Source organism: Calypte anna, chromosome 2 (assembly GCF_003957555.1).
Source record: "Calypte anna isolate BGI_N300 chromosome 2, bCalAnn1_v1.p, whole genome shotgun sequence".
In the NCBI taxonomy this organism is placed as follows: Eukaryota; Metazoa; Chordata; class Aves; order Apodiformes; family Trochilidae; genus Calypte; species Calypte anna.
Genome location: NC_044245.1, coordinates 82,056,110 through 82,077,372, shown reverse-complemented (window position 1 = coordinate 82,077,372; position 21,263 = coordinate 82,056,110). Strand labels below are relative to the sequence as shown.

The window sequence follows — 21,263 nt, the reverse complement described above, 5'->3', positions numbered from 1 at the left end:
CAATTTCTATGAAATTCAATAATGCTAAGCCATTTGTCTCTTACTGAAACAGATTATTTTTTTTCAGTCACAGCTTTATTTTTGATAATGCATACTAAATTTCTTCACAAACTGCTTTTTAATGTCAGAATTGTGTCATGAGAAATAAATTAATTTAAAATTAAGCAGCATAAAAGCAGGCAAAATGACACAGCATTTTGTGGAATCTGATTAATATATTAATGGTAAGGGTATTTTCAGGACAGCAATGCAGTTAAATACAGCCTGGTTATAAGCCAGGCTTTCCACTTCATGCAGTGCTTGAACACCTTCAGCAGCCAAGCTCAGGCCTTGAGCAGGGCTGAGGTGCAACCATCACGAGGTTGCATGGAGGCATGGTGATGAATTTCAAAGTGAGGAGGAAACACCCAACACACAGCAGCATTGTGTTACCACAGGAAAAAAATGGGTGCCCTGCTTGAAGAGTTAGTTGGTGGACTGACTGTTCCAGTCCACAGGTCTGTGTGGACTCGAACTTATTTTGGCAGTAGCTTGGGAATCTTCCCATCTAGACTTGTTCCATGTGAAGTGGTGTGTCCAGACTAGCACAAGCTATTGTGTCTGGTTGGCCCAAATTTCAGTCTTGCTATCCCAGCACACTTACTCATATGGCTCAGTTTAAGAGTTTTATTGTCAGCTCTGTGAGATCCAACACTGAAAAATCCAGGTGTACGCAACTGCAATGACCTGTCCAGAGAAACTGCTTGCTAATTTCTAAAGTGTAGTTATTTCTATGTATTTTGTCAAAATAACAAGTTTTTTCAAATAATATCCTCTCTAAAACCATTTCCATGTGCCAGGTTTTTTAGGATCTCTGTGTGTGTTGTTTTTGTGGTACATTGTTGCATTGCATGGGACCTTACTAAGCATTTTAAATAACCCAGACAAATGCATTCTACAGCATTAGGACATTTTATTGGGAAACATCAGGCTGCTGTCTTTGAATGTAATTTGTAATGAAATGATGCATTGAACATTCAATTTTTAATCAAATTATATGGGGTAGTGTCCAACAAGGAAACAAAACAGAACTTCGGTGCTGAATAGACAGTTTAATACAATATAACTTACAGTGGTCAGCCTCATGAATTGCTCATACACCTATTTTCTTTGAGAGCTCCCTGAATTTTCCTTTGTCAGTGTGTGCCAGTGAAAACCCTAATAATGTATGACCTATCCAGGGAATATTAGGCATATGAGTAAATGTTGTTTAAGACACGTTAATGTTCAACTGGGACTTCTTGTGGTTTCTAGTGCTAGGCATGTTGAAGCATCTTTTGCCTTGTGAAAATGCAGAATCAGCTAGATAGAATAGCTTTTATATCATCAGGTTTAGTGGGCAGATTTATGTCTCTGTTCTGAAGCTGAAAGATTTATCTCTGATTTTGCTAGGATGGCTTCTCTTAGATCAAAATATTTTCTTCTCAACTGCTTTAAATTATGTACAAAATCATGGCAAAATATTTTTTTTAAACTCTGAAACCATAAATCCTACATACCAACCTACTGCTTGTCTTTCATACAATGCTATAGAAACATCAGTGCAATTATATTTATAACAGCAGTTTAAAACTGGTTAATAAAGTATGTGCCTTTTCTTTTTACTTCTTGAGCTTGTTGTAAAATGCCTCTTAATTATTTCAAGACTTCTTATAATTCTTTGTGAAGAGGGTTGTAGTGGTCATCTAGTTTGGGGCAATCCTATTGCTTGCTTGTATTTAAATTAGCTCGTAATTATTCTGTGGATCATATTTAAACACTTTTGTAATTTAATAGGCAGTCTTGCCCCACTCAATATCATCACCAGCAGGTGTATCAGAATCTGGCTTGCTTAAATCAGAATTTATGTCTAGTCAGTGTTGGATGATAGAAACCAGTTTGTACTCAGGACATGCCAGTGTTTGAATTCAAGTGTTCTTTTTCCAGTCCTTGATATTTAATTCTAAAAATATTTTCTACAAACAATTGCTCACTGTTTCCTGGAGCAAGGAATTTTGTATACAAATGAGGCAGAAGTCGCAATAATACAAGCATTTTATAAAACAATAGAAGATCCTGGGTGTAATATTGCATAAAAAGAAGAAAGAAGCAAGAGACCACATGAGCTTTCTGAATAAAGTTTATGCCATACACTGTACATTTTCTTTTATTTGTATATGCTAAAACACCATGAGACATCCTTTTTAAACCTTTTAGAGCAATCCTTGTTCGAAACATAATCATATGGCTGAAAGACTATGTGCATCACCTGCAGCTGTGAATGTTAGCAGAAGGAAAATTGCTTTAAAGAGAATTTTGCTAAACCTGGAAAATGGTTAGATTTTCATGCTTCCATTTTTCCTTTTTTATTGCAAAATGACAGCAGTGAGAGTAAAAGGAAAATCTGTTTCTTTAAGACAAATGTTTTTTGAAATTGTAGACTCACAGAATAGTTTGGGTTGGAAGGAACCTTAATGATCATCTAGTTCCAAGCTCTCTGCATGGGCAGGGACACCTCCCACTAGACAAGGAAATCTTTATGGAAATATTGGGAAGAGTGGTTTGGGTTTTGAAACAAACTCTGCACCTTATTTTTTAACATCTCAGTCATATGTTGACTAGATCCACTGAGGGGTTTTCTGTTGAGGCACAGTGAGAATCATTAAGATCTTTCTACCAGTTGTCCAGGCTTTCTCTAGTAGGTGCGGATGCCCGCTTCAACACTGATACCTGCAGTTTTTCAGGGAAAATCTGTTATAGGTAACTCAATAAAGTGTTCTTTGTTTTTAGTTTGCAAGTCTGAGAAAGTTTGCCAAGGCAGTTTTTAAGTTGTTCTTTGCTAATAGTGTTCTTAGTTGTGTTTCTGAGCTAAGATCACTCAGCTGTTTTCTAGTCTGTATCAGTCCTTCAGAAAGTATTCCTCTGTCAGATGTCCACTCTTCTCCCAAGACCATTTTTAATCTGGTTTTGGAGACAATAGAGTGAGATTTTCTTCTTGGTCAAAGTAGTGATTCAGATAACTGAGTTATATTGCCAGTGCCACCAAGTGGGCTGCAAGTATTGGTGGAGACTTGAGGGATGGAGGAGAGTAAATTAATCGTATAATTTCTGGCTTGCAGAAGGAGACTCAGTTTCAGGAGCAGTAAACCTGAAATTTAGTCCTACTTTGGTCTGTGAATAAAACAAAGGTAGCATTTGCCAGATAACATAGCAGGTACTTATCTAGATGAACATTCCTATTAGAAAGATTAATAGTGAAGGGTTGATAAATACATAAACCAGTGTCTGACCTGTACGTAGAGAGCAGGAAAGGCAGAGAAGTGGAGCTTACATTGGAAATTATCTGAGAATCTGTTGTCTTTGAATGCTTGGTCAATTTTAGGTGGTGGTGGCTTTTGTTTCCTTGGGCCTCCATTAATATTATTCATTGATTCATATTCAGTGCAACCTAACCCAAAGAAAATACTATACTTTTACACATGAAGAGACTCAAAGTGAGTTTAAACAACTACTCTTAGAGGATCCACAGACCTTTTGCAAGTAAGGTAACTGTCAAATGCAACTGATTGGAATTTTCAAGCATTAGCCTGTAGGATTCTTTTCCACACAGTTTTGGCTCATAACATCCCCATGATATTGTTGTGCTCTAAATATATTCTGAAATCTTATCTAAAGCTCTCACATTTTAATAGAGGTGTTGAGCTTTCGCAGAAGGAAAACACATTCAGCACGTTCTTCAGATATTTTGTCTGCAATATTGGAAGTATTTTTCAAACAGCAGGTGAGACATGACATGAATGTAATGGAAAATTATTTTTTGCATCATACGTGGTCTCATCAGTATGGGAACAGAAATGACCCTGTCAGACTTCAGTCCTTTTGGGCAACGTCTTTGTCTCTGGCTCAGTTGATGGTATTAATTATAGTCAGAGAATACATATTAACATCTTTTAAAAAGATATATTCATTGTGCAACAGAAGTTAACTTAATAATTTCAATTAGTTAAAAATATAACATCATTAAACAAAAGCACTAAAATTAGGAAGTACTCTGTTACAGTCAGAGAGGGGCTCCTCTAACAAACTTTGGATGGGAAATTTCTTTAGATAATGTTGTTAGGGCTTGATTTCTTTATAAAAGAAGCAGTCAGACATAACAAATTATTTTCAGTTCCTCTTGGTTTGGTATATACAATTGCAAGAAAGAAGCAGAAAGGTCTTTGTGTTCTTTTCCACTTATGTTTAGCCTCATAGGTTTACTGGGGCTGGCATTAAAGAACTAGTCTTAACAGTTTTTATGACCTGTTCCTGAACTAGACACTTCTTATATACATTTTGATGTTGCTGGCTTTAATCAAGTTTTTCATCTTCTTTATGATATTTGTGAAGTATACTGCACTTAGCTGACAGCATAATAAAAGCATTTTTATGTGTATATTTGACCAGACTTGCACTGTTGCTGTTGTGGACTATTTTCTAACCTTTTCTTTAGTTGTAGCAGTGTGTTCTTCCATACATCTGTCTCAGGTTTCTCAGAAGATTCAAGTAAATAATGCATACGGCAGAAAAAGATAAGCTGGTTTCTAACAAGGATCCTTTCTTCTTAGTAAAGCAGTAATGTATCTTTGAGGAATTTGACTGTGCCAAACTAACATCCTTCACTCATCTGTTTCTTGGGAAAGGATGATGAGTGTTCTCTATCATTTCGTGTGGAAACACGTTTCCTTACTTTCTGCCTTGGTTCTCAAGATTTCCTACATTTACGTTTTAAATCACTAGTCTGTCCGTTTTTCGGGATAGAAATAAAATAGCCTTTTCGCCTAGAGAGACAGAAGTGAATGTTGTATCTTTAAAATGCCTTAAATAATTGCAAAAGTTGTGGTTTGTGCTTGTGAAGGGTCGAGGAACTTCGAGTGCCGTCTGTCTCTGAGATAATCCAAGTTCTCCATAGGTACTGAATTTTGAAGACTTCATAGTCAGAGCAATTGTGGTCCCAATTTTGATAATTATCTCTCTGTTTTTAAGGCAGTATACTGAAGAATCAAGATACAGTATTAAATGCTCACACATCTTTAATTGTATAAGATGCAGTGTAGAAGAATGCAATTTTTTTTCCAAGTGCCTATTTGCCGGTTGCCCCAAATAGACATGAAGATGTGCAGCATTAGGGGGCTGTCCTCCATGTCACTTCTCCTCTGTGAACCACAGCCTGATGAATCTGATTCACTGAACAGTTTCCCATGTTCAGCTTTATATTTGGTCTTCTGATTCTATAATAATTGAGTGGGTGTTGGGGTGCAGTTGCTAACAGGTTTCTCCATATGCAGTGTGAGGGTCACCAAAAATGGGTGGAGAGTGTCCAAATAGCATGTGGCACGGTGGTTATTAAAGTATTCTCCTGAAAGGTGGGAACTGAATGTTTGTGTTTATAACCTAAGACCCTTCTAAGTGTTTTTAAAAAGGAAGGCTACGTTAAGTGGGGAAGACCCTCTTTATGTCCTACTTTTTATAAAATTCATTTTCGCCAAGTTTTCAATCAACGTGGGAAAGGATGCGTATAAATGAGCACCTTTCTCTGTCTCTGAACCCTGATAATAGCTTTGAGCAATGTGAAGCTAGTATTTGGTTAATGAACTCTCTCACAGCATATGTACTTAAGGGTTTAATTATCATCTGGATTAAAGAAAGATTATTATTATTGTTTAGGCCTTTAAAATATTAGAAAACCACCAGGGAGTACTGTCTATTAGATATCTTCAGCTATGGGGAGTATCAGGACAGAGAGAACAGTGAAGTGATGCATGTGAAGACTGAGGAAAGCCAACAGTATGCCATGGGTGGGCAGCTCCCATCACCCTCCACCTCAGCCAAGCCTGTTTCTCTTGTCAGTACCTGTCAAATATAAAAATTCAACAGATTTTCCTACATGTTTTTGGTTTTATTATTGCTACATTTCTTGTAAAAGGAAATAGAGCTATGTTCCAATAAGCTACAGAAAATATTATGCAACTTGGTGAAAAGCTAGTCACTTTTAGTAAAATATTTTGTATGTTTAAAAGCATTGTAAACAGTAATGAAGTCTTAGCTTGGTGGAACTGTTGGAAACCAAAGTGTTACAGATCTTTAGAATGATATTTTTGAAGTCCAGTAGGCATAAAGAGAGTACAGTAGGATGCTGTATCATCACACAAGCAAACTCTTAATTCTGATTCCTCTCTCATAAGTCTTTAAACAAGAATTTGAGAGGAAAGTCGAAGAAATGAGGGAGAGTTTATTACCTACACATATTAATTGGAATATTTAGCCTTAATTTAAAGTCTGAAGAAGCCAATAGAAAAAAATAGGATCATGCTGTGGCTCAATCTTAACGGCATATGTAGCATAATACTGTGGGTTGCCAAGTGTTGGGCTCTCCAGTTCTCTTTTACCAAAAACATTAAATGCCTGACAGATTAGTATTTCTGTTGTGACATCCCTCTGCAGTTCTTCTCCCTTTCCTTCTCAGAATTTACCATACCTCTTCTGATCTATCTTTTTAATCTCCTCTTGTCAGTATAATTACCCCTTACAAATACACTTAGCTGAGAAATTAGTTCACATGACAATCACTTGTTTTTTTTGTTACTGTTGGTATACAACATCACATATCCTGTACTGTGCCTATTTTTTAACTTTGCTAGATTTCAAAAGGAGCATCCCTGAACGATTTACAGAAAAAGAAGAGGCGTGCCCCTCTCCCACCAACTGCATCTGCTCCTCCGACTCCTGCCATGCCAAACAGGACGGAAGAGAGGGAAGACAAGAGGAAGAGCACAATGGGTGAGAGACATTCTTTTCTCCTGTGTAATACCATGCATGTGCTTTCAGTGCTCCTCCTTTGAAGTTCCCTTAATTCTCTTCTGCTGTGAGTTCTGAAACTTTTGTAACTGGGGGAAAAAAAAATTCTCTGCAGAATGAAAGTCTGGAAATAAGTGTTTGTATACTACCTTTTTTCTTTTTTTTGATGACACCATTCAGAGCAGAGTACCATGGGGTAGTAAGAGGTAGATAACATCAGATAATTAGAATGTTTGGTACAAGGTGGATATTGAAAACCACTAGTCCTGGGTACAATCCGCACCTTTAAGATCATGGTGGTTTTGCTTATAAATGGAAATAGTAAATGGAAATGATAGTAAATGGTGACAGGACAGGCAACACGGAATTCATCTGAAGCCAGGAGGTTCTGCTAGAACTGAAGTACTGGTTCAGTAACTGATCATGTTCCTAAGGCCCAAAGACATTTTATTTTCCTCTAGTCCTCCAACAGTTAGACATCAGCCGACCATGGTCAGTGAACTTTATCTTTTGAATTTAGTCCTGAGTTTTATTATAAATCAATCTCTGGTGAGTCTTTAGCTGATCAGTAGAAGAAAAGTGGTACTCTCAAAAGAATGCCTTACATAGCTGGAGACAAGAAGAGAAACTGTTGTCTTTTGCTGTATGTAACACCACATTTACTCTCATGCAGGAAGACTTGAAAAACATTCTCCCAGACGTCTGTCGCTATCTGACTTTAAGCTTATTCAGATGGTGGAAGCTTCGTCTGAGTGAGGACCCCAAGATTATACTTTTAGCAAACAAAGTGATTTCATGATGGGTAAAGATATGAGATAACCCCACATATTGAAACTCATTTTTCAGTACATTAAGAGAATCATTCTTCAAGTGCTGTAATGCACTCAGTGCACTTCAGTTCAGTCCTTTGACCTCATGTTTCATAAAGTGCCTAAGACATACAGATTTGACATTCTGTCATACATAATTGCTTGCATTACAAATGCCTCACAGTTTAGAAAGAAGCCTCTTGGCTTTGTTCCAACATTTATTTTCAGTAAATGCTTCTCATTTAATGCCTCAGCATTTGTGTAGCAGCAGGAGTCCATTATCTTGTGACATGTTCGACTCCATTGACTTCTCTTATTTAGACCCTCTAAGGGGAACATTATTGCTCTGCCCTGTAACACAGGAGTTTTCAGCAAATTGGCTTACTTTTAACCATTGCAGATGTCACAGCCTGTCACCTCTCATGCTTTACCCTACTGCTGGTCACTCATCGATGACATTTAGTGCCTTAACTTTTTGGAAGTGTTCATTTTATTTTGTATCAGTGCTCAAAATGTTACAGATGAAATAAAGCAGAGCAGAGCCAGTTTCTAGGCTGTTCAGTACTCAGAATGTAAGTACTTTCTGGCCAGGCTCTGCTGATGTAGGATGTATCATTTACTTTAATGGAGGCTTATTAATTTACAACGACAAAGAACTTGTCCCACAGTAACCCTATCTTTAGTACTTTTAATTTTCTGTTACTTTCTTGAATGAATATGTTCATTAATAAGAAAAAATGTTACAGCAAGGGAAGGTTGGAAAAAACAACTGCTCTTGAGGGCCCTTGCTAGAAAATGATGAGCAAGCACAGATGGCTCTTAAAGCAAGAGAGAAAAGCTGTGAAAAAAGCAAGACACTAGTGAGGGGGAAAATGTGCTGCAAGAAATAGGCAGCTGAATGATGGAAAAAGGATTAAAGCTACCGATGTAGCTCCCAATTTAGCCGCAGGAATCAAAGCAAAAGATTCTGTCAAAAATATTCTCAATCAGGTAAATTCACCTCAGTATTCAATATTGTATCACTTATTCTGACCCTTGTGCCTGGTTTTCTCAAATCGGTAAAAAACAGTCTCACATCTGCCAGCATTAAGTTGTGTCTTGAATTTCTGGAAGCTGATGACTCCTAAGGAGAAAGTTATAATGGTTTAATCTTTTTACCTCCCTCTCGGTGCCATTTTGCTTCTCAGCAGCACCAGAGTATGAGCCTAAGAGTGTAGGAATGATCTGAATGGATCAGACCAGCAGTCTGTCTCTGCCAGCATCCATCTTCAGCAATGACCTCAGTAGATGCTTAAGGCAGAGTATGAGCAGAGTGGGAGGGTACTCATGGTTCCTTAGTGTACTTTCAGCCTCTAAGGACTTTCCAAACTGCAATAGTTCTTGGTCTGTAGACTACAAGCTGGCAGCAGCTTTTTAACATTGCAAACAAAGAAATATAGTGTAGTGCAAAGTGCACGCACTTATTTAGTTATTGCACATAGTATTGAAATAAGCCCCAGGCCAAAGTTATGATAGCTTAAAACACTGCTTTGCAAAAAACTAATTAATTATCCACTTCACTATGTCAGCGTAATAAAAAACCTACTAAAAGAAAAGAGCAACCTGTCAAAATACCTGCTTCAAAATACTGACCTGAGGCATCTGCTTCTTTATCTCAGAGTCAGGAAAATAGTCACATAGGGTATCCTAGAGGTCAACAAATTCAGGCAGTTTGGCAGTTAAAAAGATAAAAATAAAACAGTTTTCACATTTCATTACATTGCTTTTTCAATTTTTTTTTTCTTATGTTGGCTACAGCTGGTGATTTGAACTGTTAGTTGTGATATACAAATACAAGCTGGGCCTAATTCTGGTCCCATTGCTGTTGGTTTAAGAGAGACCTAGATTTTCCTCCTCCTTTATTTATATGGGGATAAATAAGAGCAGAATTAGATCCACAGAGGCTTTGGATGTGGGCAAAGGACTATCAGTGTGTGTTTAAAAATTTACAATAAACAGAGCAATCATTATCTTGCAATGAAGTAACTAGTCAATTGATCCCCCTGTAGGTGATGGACGGCAGGTGCCACAAAAGCCTCCTAGAGGCATCACTCGTGATCCACCCCAGTTAGTGATTCCCCCTCCCCCACCTTACCCTCCTCCTGACAGAGACCTTGTGGATCCAACAGTCTCTTACAGAGAAGCAGATGTTACAGCACCAACAGAGCTCGTACCTAAACGTATGTTTGAAAATATATGTATTTGTATTTCCACTCTTTTGATGGTTACTCTCAGGGTGCTTTTTCCAGACTTTCCTTTCTGCTCTCTAGACACACATTTCTGTTTTTTCCCTTTTTTTTCCAGCCAGTTGTCTTTTCAAATGCCCAATGCAGTGTAACAAATTAATATCAACTAAACAAAACACTTGTTTGGAGACAGTTTGGGGATGATACCTGGCCATTGCATGAAAGCATTTAAAAACAACCATCTAACCTTGTGACTTTCTGCAGCTGGAAGCAAAAATCTGTTGTCTTGTATTAGTTCTCCATGTTTGTTTTTTTGTACTCACACTTTTTCTGCATCTCCAGAGAGTAAGCGGGTACTCATGGTTCCTTTAGGACTCATGAGTTCCTTTAGGACTCAACAGGTCTGTCAGTCTAGGCTGAAAACTGCAGGGTGTCTTCCTTAGGAAAATGAAACACTTTATGGGAGTTGTTATATTATTAAAGGCCTTCCTGTGTACCCTGATGGGTACATCTTCCTTGCCATCTCTGGATAGTCCTTTGTGTGCTCTTCCCCCTGGGGCATAACAGTTATCAGGAAAAGAAATAGTGTATTTTTCACATCGTTGTGTATTCGTGAAAAGCATGTTTTCATGTTACTTTCTTTTTGCTTATCCATCGACTGTTTTTAAATCTTTGTACATGATCCAAGCCTTTGATCATGTATTATTTTCCCTGTGGGCTTGCCCTGCACACCCATGTAGATCCTGTAGAGACAGCAAAGCTCTGCACGTTATGGCATCTCATGGACACACTTCCTTTGAAGGTTAGGGAGTTGTTCCTAATCATGGGATAGAGCAATGTCTCCATTAGCTAGTAATTCAACAAAAGATATTTTTCTGGAATATTTTTCTTTATTCTGAAGGTGCAGTTAGTCTAATTCATTAATTTTGTTCTTGCTGTTGGATACCAGCTAAATCTAAAGCATTATTTTTCAAACCTGTGCTGAGGAAATACAGATTGACAAGTATTATTGAAGGGGGAAGAAGGAAATTAAAGACATCCATGGTAATAGAAAACCTGAATCTTATTGAGGATTGACCCTAATTCATTTTTCCAGCATATGCACAGCAATCATATCATACTTAAAGTATCTTTTTTCTTTTTCTTTTTCTTTTTTTTTTTTTTTCTAGATACCATCAGCTTGCTTACAATATTCTCTTTATTAAAAATCCATTGTGGCCTTCTTTGCATTGATATTTCTGCTTCATTTCAATTTCCACCACTGTTATTTTGCAATGCTTTCCTGATCTATCTTGGTGATCAAATACCCTTTAATCAATGCAGCTCTGATTTTATCAGCCTGATCATTTAAACTTAAACAAATACAATATCCCAGCCAAAATTATTTAAATAAGCCTGTGCATGGAAACAGCATAAGCTTTTATTATCCTCGGTTTACTGAGAGCTAAAGAATAGTGTTTAGTGGGTACTTATTCTAGACTTAAAGCATTAGTCTTGGAGAGGGACAAGTTTAGCTTTTTTTTTTTTTTTCTACTCTACCTAGGTAAAGATAAATGAGAGAATTTACACAAGAGAAATGTGTATTGATGTACCTATGACAGAAAGCAGCAGATGTGACAGATTCTAATTACATTGCCTAATGCCATTCTGCAAGGTGCTTAGGGATCCAGCAGTATAAGAACAGAGTTTTGCAATGGTTTTTATTGCCTGAGAATGCCTTAAGCGGTGCAAATAGGGCTTTGGCGGTAGATTCAAAGGACAAAACTTTCAAGCTTCCTACCTCTAACCTCCATAAATGTGTTTTTTCATGGCACACGGTGGGAAGGAGGATAAGCTACTGATGCCAGCTGTTGATGAAAGGCATGTTTGTTCTGAAATCACTCTCCCAATACAGCTGTCTCTGATAAGGATCGTGGTCTTCCTTTGCTGAGGGGGTGACTGTCAGCAGCAGTCTGTCTTCCATAATATGAAATTCCCTTTCAGAAATTAGAAGTGTGATCATATAGAATGTAAATTCTTGTTCCTTACAATCTAGCACGGTCGGTGGGGCAACATTGCCTCACCCCTTATTCCTTCCCTGCAAACATACAGTTGTCCTGTTGTACTCTGTTGCATAGAGGATAGTGGTAATTGCACTTCATGGAGTTTTCCAAACTTACATGGAGTGTAAGTCATTCATGAATAAAGACATTTGTAAGATGCTTGGGCTTTTTTACTCTAATGATAAGAATCTTTTTCAAGAACAAGAGTACAATTGTTCCTCACCGTTGTTAGTCTGTAGTATTTTTATTCTCATGTCCTTACCTTTCCTCTTAACTTTTGGTCTGACAGACCCTTAGCTGCATGTTATGTATATGCCTAAAATATGTTTACAGTGTCCTTTCTCCTTCCTTATCTTACTAATCAGATTGTTTGTGGTACGTGATTCTAAAGTTGACTGCATTTTGGGAATGCAGAAATAGAGACTGTCACCTCCGTTGCACGGCATTTGGTTATGTCACGTAGCTTGTGAAATTCCCCATAAATGAGTCAACAGTAAGCTCTGTGCTACTTATCTCAGATAAAGAATCCACAAGTTGAAAGATTGCTGCACCTAGGTGAGCAGCTAAAACATGCTGCCATGAAACGTTTTCAACTAGGTTCTTGAGATAAACACAATATTTCTGTGAATTAGCCCTTAATTGATTATTGATTATTAGGCCTTAAATTGATTAGCCCTTAATTTGACTCGTTATGGACTATAATTAAGAAATGCAAAAAAAAAATAATTAAAAGCTGTTTGAAAAAGAATAAACAATTATATAGTGAGATCCTGAAGTTAAATTTTTCACTCTGGCACAGGATAAAGTGTTAGTGAACTCAGGGTTCACTAACCTGAGTTGCCCTTATCAGGGTAAGGGCTTGGCGAAAGATTGGTTTTAAATTTAAATTAGGTTTTAAAATTTCAGAAAGTGTTTTGTCTTTAAAGAAATTAAATAAAGATTTGAACATGTCTTTGGTTTTTTACTACAGATGAAAATAATTAAACATCACTTAACTAGAAAGTTTGAAAGTGATGAAGGAGTGGGCATAAGCATTTCTCAGTTACTTTGTGCAGATGATATGTATGCTACTGGTTTGATAATACCAGGTTAATTTTAAGGAACAAGGAGAACAGAAAGGATCCACGTCCCTATCTAATATTTTATGCCTTTCACTGTATCATTGATATATTAGCAGGCAATAAAAGCCAATTAATAAAACCTGTGACAGTTTCACAGGACAATTTGGTCATATTTCTTTAGTCACCTTAGAAATGTATGTAGTCTCTTGCAGTCATTAGGGAGTCTCTAAGGGCTGGACTCTGTTAACTTGAAGCAAAATAGAGAAACTCACAGAATCTTTGTTGTCATCTATCTTATGCTCTCTGGGGAATTAAAATTCAGACCAAGTAAAGCAGAATCAGTAGACATGCTACATGTCAATAGGTGTGCTATTGGGACTGAGTTAGTTTTTACATGAACCTAGAGAGTTAGTCTCAGAGTATCTGTGGGATTCAGAATTTTAATGTATGTGCCCACACACACACGCCTCCTCTGGGCATCTGCTTCTTTAATGTTAGTGAGCATGCTAGCCATTTTGCTGTCTCATCCACACAACATTTATAACATTATCATTTTACTTTTTTCCCTCAACAGTTTACTGTTGTGCATCATTCCCTTCATATACCAAGCGTGTCTGACAGACCTTGACTCTTCCTATGACCTTCATACCTCTGAACCTCCTGTTGCCTCTGCTGCCCTGATTCTTCTGTTGCCTTCCTTCCTTCCCTGCTGGAAAAGAACCCTTTTTTCTGACTGAGATTTTGCCTTCCTTTCTTTTTCAACTAGCACATTCTCTTTTAATTACTATTGATTATATTCGGATGTGGTTCATGCTCATTGGTGAGATGTATGCTCCAGAACTGAATGCTGTGATACATAAATGTCTATATCAGCCTCAGAAAGATTACTCGTACACTTGTCTGTTCTTTTTCAGAAGATCCTCTTTACTTTGAGCCATGTTTCGTTTGATGTTTCAAAGAGTGGTTTTGGGATGCAGTGCCTTACTTCCAATATTGTCTAAAGATTTAAAGAAAACTTCCTAAAAACCTTTTTCATTTTATTCTCTTAGCCTAGGCAGAACACTTTACGTTCTCTAATATACTCTTATTTTTCCTTCATTGCGTATTTTATTCCTTTGGAACAAAACTAGAACTGGGCATGTCAAAATGAAATGCAAGATTCTTTTTATATTTTAGCTATCAATCAAGCTACCAAGAGAACAGAAACAAAACATAAAACAAAAAACAAAAAAACCCCCTAAGATCTGTTGGATCTATGAGGGGCCAAAAAGGAATGCTGAGAACCAGTACCAAATGCACTGATTCGTGGTCTTTACTTCTGCTTTGATCCTGATGCTTGATATGAGTAATTTTATCTTGATGCTGGAGACATCCTGTGGAAATCAAGGTGTGTGTTCTATTTCTGTAACAAAAGACACAAACGCTGTTTGCTCAAGATTAATCTCGCTCCACAAGTCTTGTTTTTACGAGTTGTACGAGGAATAGTCAGTGGGTTATAATTAAAATATCAGCTATAGGATTGTACTTACCAAAAACTATTTTGTGCTGAAGAAAGTTCATGTGAACGGCCCATAAGGCATGTATTTTTAATCATTCTGAACTATAAACATAGGTTTTATGAGTTGCAATGGTGCACACACCCAGAACTATTCTGACCTCACATGTACTGTGATTCAAGACATTTATGTTATTTAAATGAGTGAGTTGCAATACATAACTCTAATTTAAATGATGAAAAATTATTGCTTTACCCTCGAGCAAATAATCATGTTCATCTTGAATCCTTTCCAGGTAGGCAAAATGGAGAATAGGAAAGCAAAGTGTTCCTACAGATAATGTGAAACATGACTAAAAAGAGTTTTGATGGTTTTTAATACAAATATGACATGTAGTTAATAAGTTTTAAGTGGTACTTCAGAAAATATACTTAATACCCTAAGGATCTTATAATAAAAGTGGAGCCGAATTGAACTCTCTGTGCTGCCAGGTACTTTGTAATAGCTTCTTAAGACAGGACAATGATTTAATTGTAATTCTTCTCTTAAAAAAACCCAAACCTAGTAGGTGTTCACAATGTGAAGATTAAGAACCTAATTTACCCATTTTCATTACTCTATTTACATCCTATTTGTAACTCCACTGCATTACATGCCGCATGGAGTTCAGACTAGTATAAAAATGGAATAATGAAGACGTGATTATTTTTTTATATATATATATATTGAGCAGTTCTTTGTATTTGTACTAGTTTAACTTAAAGAAGGGTCAGGTTTTTAAGAAAACTTTCCTAGCTTTGAGGGAATATAGCTATGACCCTTCTTCTCTTTACATAGCTGACAAGTTTGCTGTTAAAGGTTGTCTCTTTCAGGTGGTATGCTCAAACTTTTAGAAACTCTAGATGAAAACTTGAAGTTCATTGTTTACCCTTAATTTACTTTTTTTAAAAAACAAATGCAGACTTTTCCCCTAAAAATGTATTTGTGGGAATGAACATTTTCTGTGAAATGAGTTTATAAAATATTTTAATTACTGGTTTAAACTAACCAGCTCTGCCTTTCTGAATTTAAGAAAAAATTCCTTGCTTAATGCAAGCTCATATCCTTTGTTTCTTACCATTTTATAAGCAACAAGTACATGCATAGTATTAAACAGACCTTAAAAAAAAGAAGAAAAATGACTGCAACTTTACATGAAGTCATCTTCATTATAAGAAATTATAATTTCTTACAATGGGGCCAAGTTGTTTAAGTCAAGTGTGATTCTGTGGATGTGAACTCACCAGAAGTTTGGTTCATGAGCACCAGCTCAGCACTGGGGTACAGTCAGGGTACCCCTGCTTGTTCCAGGTTTCAACCCAGGATTTCTAATGTCACCTTGATTTGGTTTCTGGAAGAGAATGAGAGTCTTTGTGTCATTTTGAATGAGGGGAAGAAATGTTGGTTTAGGTCAGCTTCAATGAGTCTTAAGTTATCAGGCTTATTCCTTTTATTTTAACCACAGAGACCATAGAAGTGTAATGAGAATGACATGGAGAAGTTGAAAATAAATTGACTATTGCTCTACTACACTTTTTCAGCAAAATGCTCTTACCAGAGTTAGTAAGACATACGTAATATATTCAGCATTTTTCTGCACTGCCAAACAGTGTTGCTTACCTTCATGGTAAGATATCTGGGGTGAAAAGCAAATAAACAAAAATACTCCAAATTTGGAAAATACTACTGAACCCTTTCAGGAGGACAAGTAAATATGTAGATAGCTTATAAATCAAAAAACATTCCAGTGTTATGACTCCAGTGTCAGTGACATTTAGTGCTCTTAGGAAATCAGGACAGATGTACTATTTATTATTAAAGCAGTTCTGATACACGATGAAAGTGTTCAACCCCTACAAAACCTAGTGAATTAGATGAAGCTTTCTGGCTCACAGATTTTGCAGAATGGCCACACAAAACTTTTATGAAGACCACCAGAGGGAGCCAGTGTTGTTACAGATCTACAGTAAGTAGCAAATTAGAATAATCCTAAAGGTGAATTTTAAGCTAATAGATGCCCTATTTATACAAAGATTTTCAGTTTGTTAAGAATGCCATGAAATAAAACCAAATTTACAGATTTGGTTTTTTCAGCAACAAAAAAATAGAAATAAATCAGTTTTTCTACTTTTTAGGAAAAAATCAGTTTCATCACAAATAGGAAAATGAAGATAAAATCATATTTGCAGGTGACGCCACTGTGATAGAGTCTTCCAGATACAGGCATTCTTGCAAGGGGAGGTGACATGTTGGGTTGGCTACTGCATTGCATAGGTATTGCTTGTATATTTGTGGTAGCTGTGTTCAAGTTGTGAAAATTTGTGCATATACATGGTGTATGTGCTTAAGAACAAGTGCAAGGAGTAGGTCAAGTTTTGTGTCAATATAGAAAGATGCGATCTGCTAGAAAAGTTTAACAAGTTGAGGTTTTGCATTTTGAAAGCATGACTGAATTGTTCTAGTAACTCTTCTCTTTCACAGACAAATTACTTTGTTACAGCAATTCAGTCATCCAGAGGCTCCCCAAACATCCTTAAATGTCTTTTCTACATGGAAGGCTTTCTCTTTTTTTCCTGTGATTTGAAATCTTTGAGAACTGAATGAGAGTTCTCCGTTTCACTGAGCAGCTGGGTTTTTTTGGTTGGTTGGTTTTAGGGTTTTTTGGTTTGGTTTGGTTTGAGTTTTTTGTGGGTTTGGGGGGGCTTTTTTTGGGTGTTTTTTTTTCCAGTGGCAGGGTTGTAGAATGATAAATTGTGAACTCATTCCATTTTTATCTTTAGAAAACATGCTGCTGGTTCAGAACTGAAGCTTAACCTAGATAGGTAAAATATGGAGAGAATATTCTAAATGTATGAATTAAAGCAGTAAATATTTCTCTTTTTGTTATTTTGTACTGGAACTCTTTAACGCTGTCCATGACATCTAGAGAGCTCAAAGAAGTGATTAGTAAAGAAATCATCCAGTCCAAAATATATGATGAATTGCAAAGGCCTATGATGCATTTATTTATTATACAAATGGCCATGCAATCTACCATATGCCCATCATCTGCCCCTGTATTCTGCGTTTTGTAAACTCTGTGGTCATGATTCTCACACACTCATCATCATTTGTGTTTACAGCCACTTTAAGCCCTCTTTATTGTTCCATCCCACTATAAACTTACCTCTCTGTGAGAGCTGGGCCATGTGTGTGTATATAAGACAGCAGTTCCATCTTCCAAAGTTGGCTTCTACTCACTACCATGATTCTCAATATATATTTAGTACATGCAGTAGGCACCATTTAACTTTCCATACTAAAATACATGTTATTTTAGAAGACAGAATGTAACTTATTCCATCCCTCCAAAATTACAGCCATGTTGTGTTTTAATGTCATTGCAAAACTATGAACTCCCCCCTCAAGGACAGTGAGACAGACTTGCTGTCACTGTTTAGACACTTCTTATTCAGATATCTCATCAATACTATGCAGATAGGCTTCTGGATAGCAGCTGTAGAGCTAGAGAAACCCACTGTTAAAAATCATAAGAAGCTGATAGAACAAAAAATGATGTCATTAATTCTTTGTTTATGCAGAAGAGCTTACACGTAATAAACTCTACTGACTTTTGCTGAGGTGGAGATGGGGGAAGGTGACCTTTTATTTTTCTGTGGCAGAATCAGCTGCTTTATTCTTTATTGCATCATCTTTTGTGATACTTTGGCTGCAAGCAGCAAATGACTGTTGAAAGAATCAATCCCAGCAGCAAGAGTGAACTACTTTAAAAGTTGGTAACATACTGAATAGGTATCAACTGCTGTGTCCTTTATATCCCTTCAGTGTTCCTTGAGGATGAAAGTATATTTTTTCCTGTTTAGTTCTAATAAGAACATCATAAATTTCACTCACCAGATCTGCCTTATTTTCTCATGCTTTGAAGAAGTTCTGCAGAAGGAGACTCAGTCCTGGGAAAAGGTAACATCAGATGGAAAGGGGGAATTTTGTATTCCCTTACATGTTCACTCTGCTGCCAGCCAAAGTATGGGAAATAATACCTCCTGTTTTGCAAATTTTGAACCAGAAGCCAGTCCTGTGCTAAGGGAGCACGATTCTTTCGAATATATCAAAATATTATCTGGTTACTGTAAGTATGGGACTGAACTCCAGTGAATCAAATAGTCTTTCTACCCTCATTTCCTGTTATTTAGGGTTTTAACTGGGTATTTACCTATTTCGTAGAGTTTGGAATAAACCCTAGATTCACATTTCCCACCCTGGCAAAATGTAAAGACATTTCTAATACCCTTGCAGCCCAGCTCTGCAATACAAGTGGTCTGTGGATAAACTGTGAATGTTTATTCTAAGCGAAACCAAATTCCCTGTTTTCCACTTCCTTTGTCAGAATAAGAGCTGTTTAACTCTGTGAGCCATACCTTTAATAACTGGGTGGCATCTTACATGTACTTTGTTTTACTTGAACAAGGGAATATGCAGAAATTGTCACACCCATACAAATAGAGGGACTTTAACACTTCTGTCAGTAACAGGCTGGACTAAACATCTTTGTCCAGCCAAATACATGCACCTGTTATGAGTATGTGTGAGAACTGTAATCCTCTGTATGAACTGGAAGTTATTTGAAAATTGAAAATTACATTGAAATTTATACTGCAAGATCCTACTGATGCACATTCAGGCAATGCACAAGGGAGCTACAGAAAGCAAACTGGTGAAAATTTTCATATTCTCTGTTCCAGGTAGAGGTGATAATACCCATACCAAAGAGCTTGACCATCCTTAAAGATGCTCATACTCAGCTTTTTCTATTACCACTTCTAAGCCAGTAAACACTGACTAAAATGCCTGCCTGCTTTCTTCTAAGAAATTGAGAATTCTGGCCATGCACATTCACTTCTGGGTTTTAGGGCCTGAGGGAGCAAAAGGCTGAGAGCTGAGACAGAGTCTCTTTTGTCAGCTCCTTTTGTGGATTCCATAATTGCATCCTGGCATGGATAAAATAATTACTTTCCAACCTACTGTACCATAAGCAAAGGTGGGGTGTAATGGAGGACAAAGACCTGAAACGGAAGAAGACTGAGGAAAGAATGAGAAAGGAGAACTATGACAGTCAAATATATTTTTTTCTCTTAAGACTATTATGATTAAAAGGTGAAAGTAAAGCTGCTAAATATATGGTTACCTCCTATAAACAATGAAGGACTGGTAGGAGAGTATCTGCTTATTTGTAAGAGAAAAAAAAAACCAAAACTATCTTCACTGCAAACATCTAATGAAAATTATTATTGAGATCTGATTTCTAAAGCAAGTAGCTTTGTGCTTTTCTTCTCTCTTCCATGCAATTTTTTCACTTGACAGGAAGTTAAAAACTAAATGAGGAAATACCTTTTGCAGTTTCTAAAAACATGAAAATTAATGGAGGAAAACTTCCAGCTTTTTTTTATTAATTAAGTGAAAACATGCAAGTAGCTCAATTTATAAGGTATATCAATAAGTCTAACAGTAAAACTTAATTCCAATAATCTAGGAATTGTAGTTAGTCTTAAAAGTCTAAGAATCCTGAAGAATTCTCAAAGAATTATAAATACTGTAAGAACAACTAATCTAGTGGCTTTAAGTTTATGATAACAACTCTCCATACATGACTTATATGAGATGGAGCATTTTTGGAAGCTCTTGACTTGTTATACAGAAAGCCTCACAATGGACTGCTGAAGGCTTTAAGGACCAGCCTGTATCAACTCTGGGTATTGCTGGAAGTGGAAGCCACTTAGGGACTATTGCAGAAATGCATTGGTATTTGTTTTATTTGGAAACTCTTTTTGGGTACTACCCTCTCTCAGACACGTTTAATCAATGCTCAGGAGTGACATGATTCTTTTTTACCAGGTGAAACTTCTGCTTTCTCACCACAAAGAGGAATTTTTTTTTTTTCCAGAAGAAATTTTACTTTAGTTTAACACAGTGTATGTGAATAACTTATTATTTATAATAGAAATATATATATTTTTACTTTTAAAACTCTTCTCTGATTTACTTCAAAAAAATGAGAACAATATGCTAATTAACTTACCAGCAAAGAAACTTAGAGGTTTGTGTGTCCAAGTTTTCCAAGTGAAAACATTTGGTTAAAAAAAAAAAAAAAAGTATTCATATACTGTAATTTACTTGTTTGCTCCACTCCCTTGTGGACATGCCCAGCTTCCTCTGTACCTGGCAGCTTTCCTGTTCTGTATTCATCAAGCTAATCAATGGGATTCAGATGTTCCTCAAATAAAATCATTTGTCTTCAGTTTGCTCTTACAAAGGACACAGAAAGCTTTTCTTCACTTTCAGGGTACATTAAGTGCATGCTGCTGCTCATAATACAAGGCTTTGGCAATGTATTGATTGCATTTTTTTTTTTTACACGAAAAATCCCTGCACAGGGAAACTCCTTGTGGTTTTTCCACAGAGTTAAATTAGTGCCTCTGAGAAAATTAGCAGACTGAAAGTGGTGGAAGCAGAAGTCTTGAAACTACGGGCTGTAATGAACAGGGTAATAACAAAACCGGAGCTCGGTTCTGTGCTGGTCTTACAGGGGCCACTCAAAGGTGTGAGGAGAGGTCTTCATGCTGAAATTGTGAGTAATCAGGATATAATAGTAATCATTACTGTACAAACTGTACTGTACAAAGTTGAAGAGTGGCCAATCACACCTGCTAAAAAAATTTCCAGGCACAATTCTTGTGTG

General features: G+C 36.8%; 1 protein-coding gene across 3 annotated transcripts in view; it reads left to right on the top strand.

Annotated features, from left to right (window-relative positions):
• The window catches only part of COBL (cordon-bleu WH2 repeat protein), a 167,405-nt gene that overhangs the window by 106,322 nt on the left and 39,820 nt on the right, over window positions 1–21,263 (top strand). For 2 of the 3 annotated variants that reach the window (XM_030444992.1, XM_030444991.1), the window contains 2 exons: window positions 6,699–6,837; window positions 9,713–9,883. In XM_030444992.1, the coding sequence (XP_030300852.1) occupies window positions 6,699–6,837; window positions 9,713–9,883 (310 nt within the window). Of the gene's footprint in view, window positions 1–6,698; window positions 6,838–9,712; window positions 9,884–13,566; window positions 15,043–21,263 lie in introns of those variants that run through there. The other variant, XM_030444993.1, reaches the window with a different exon arrangement.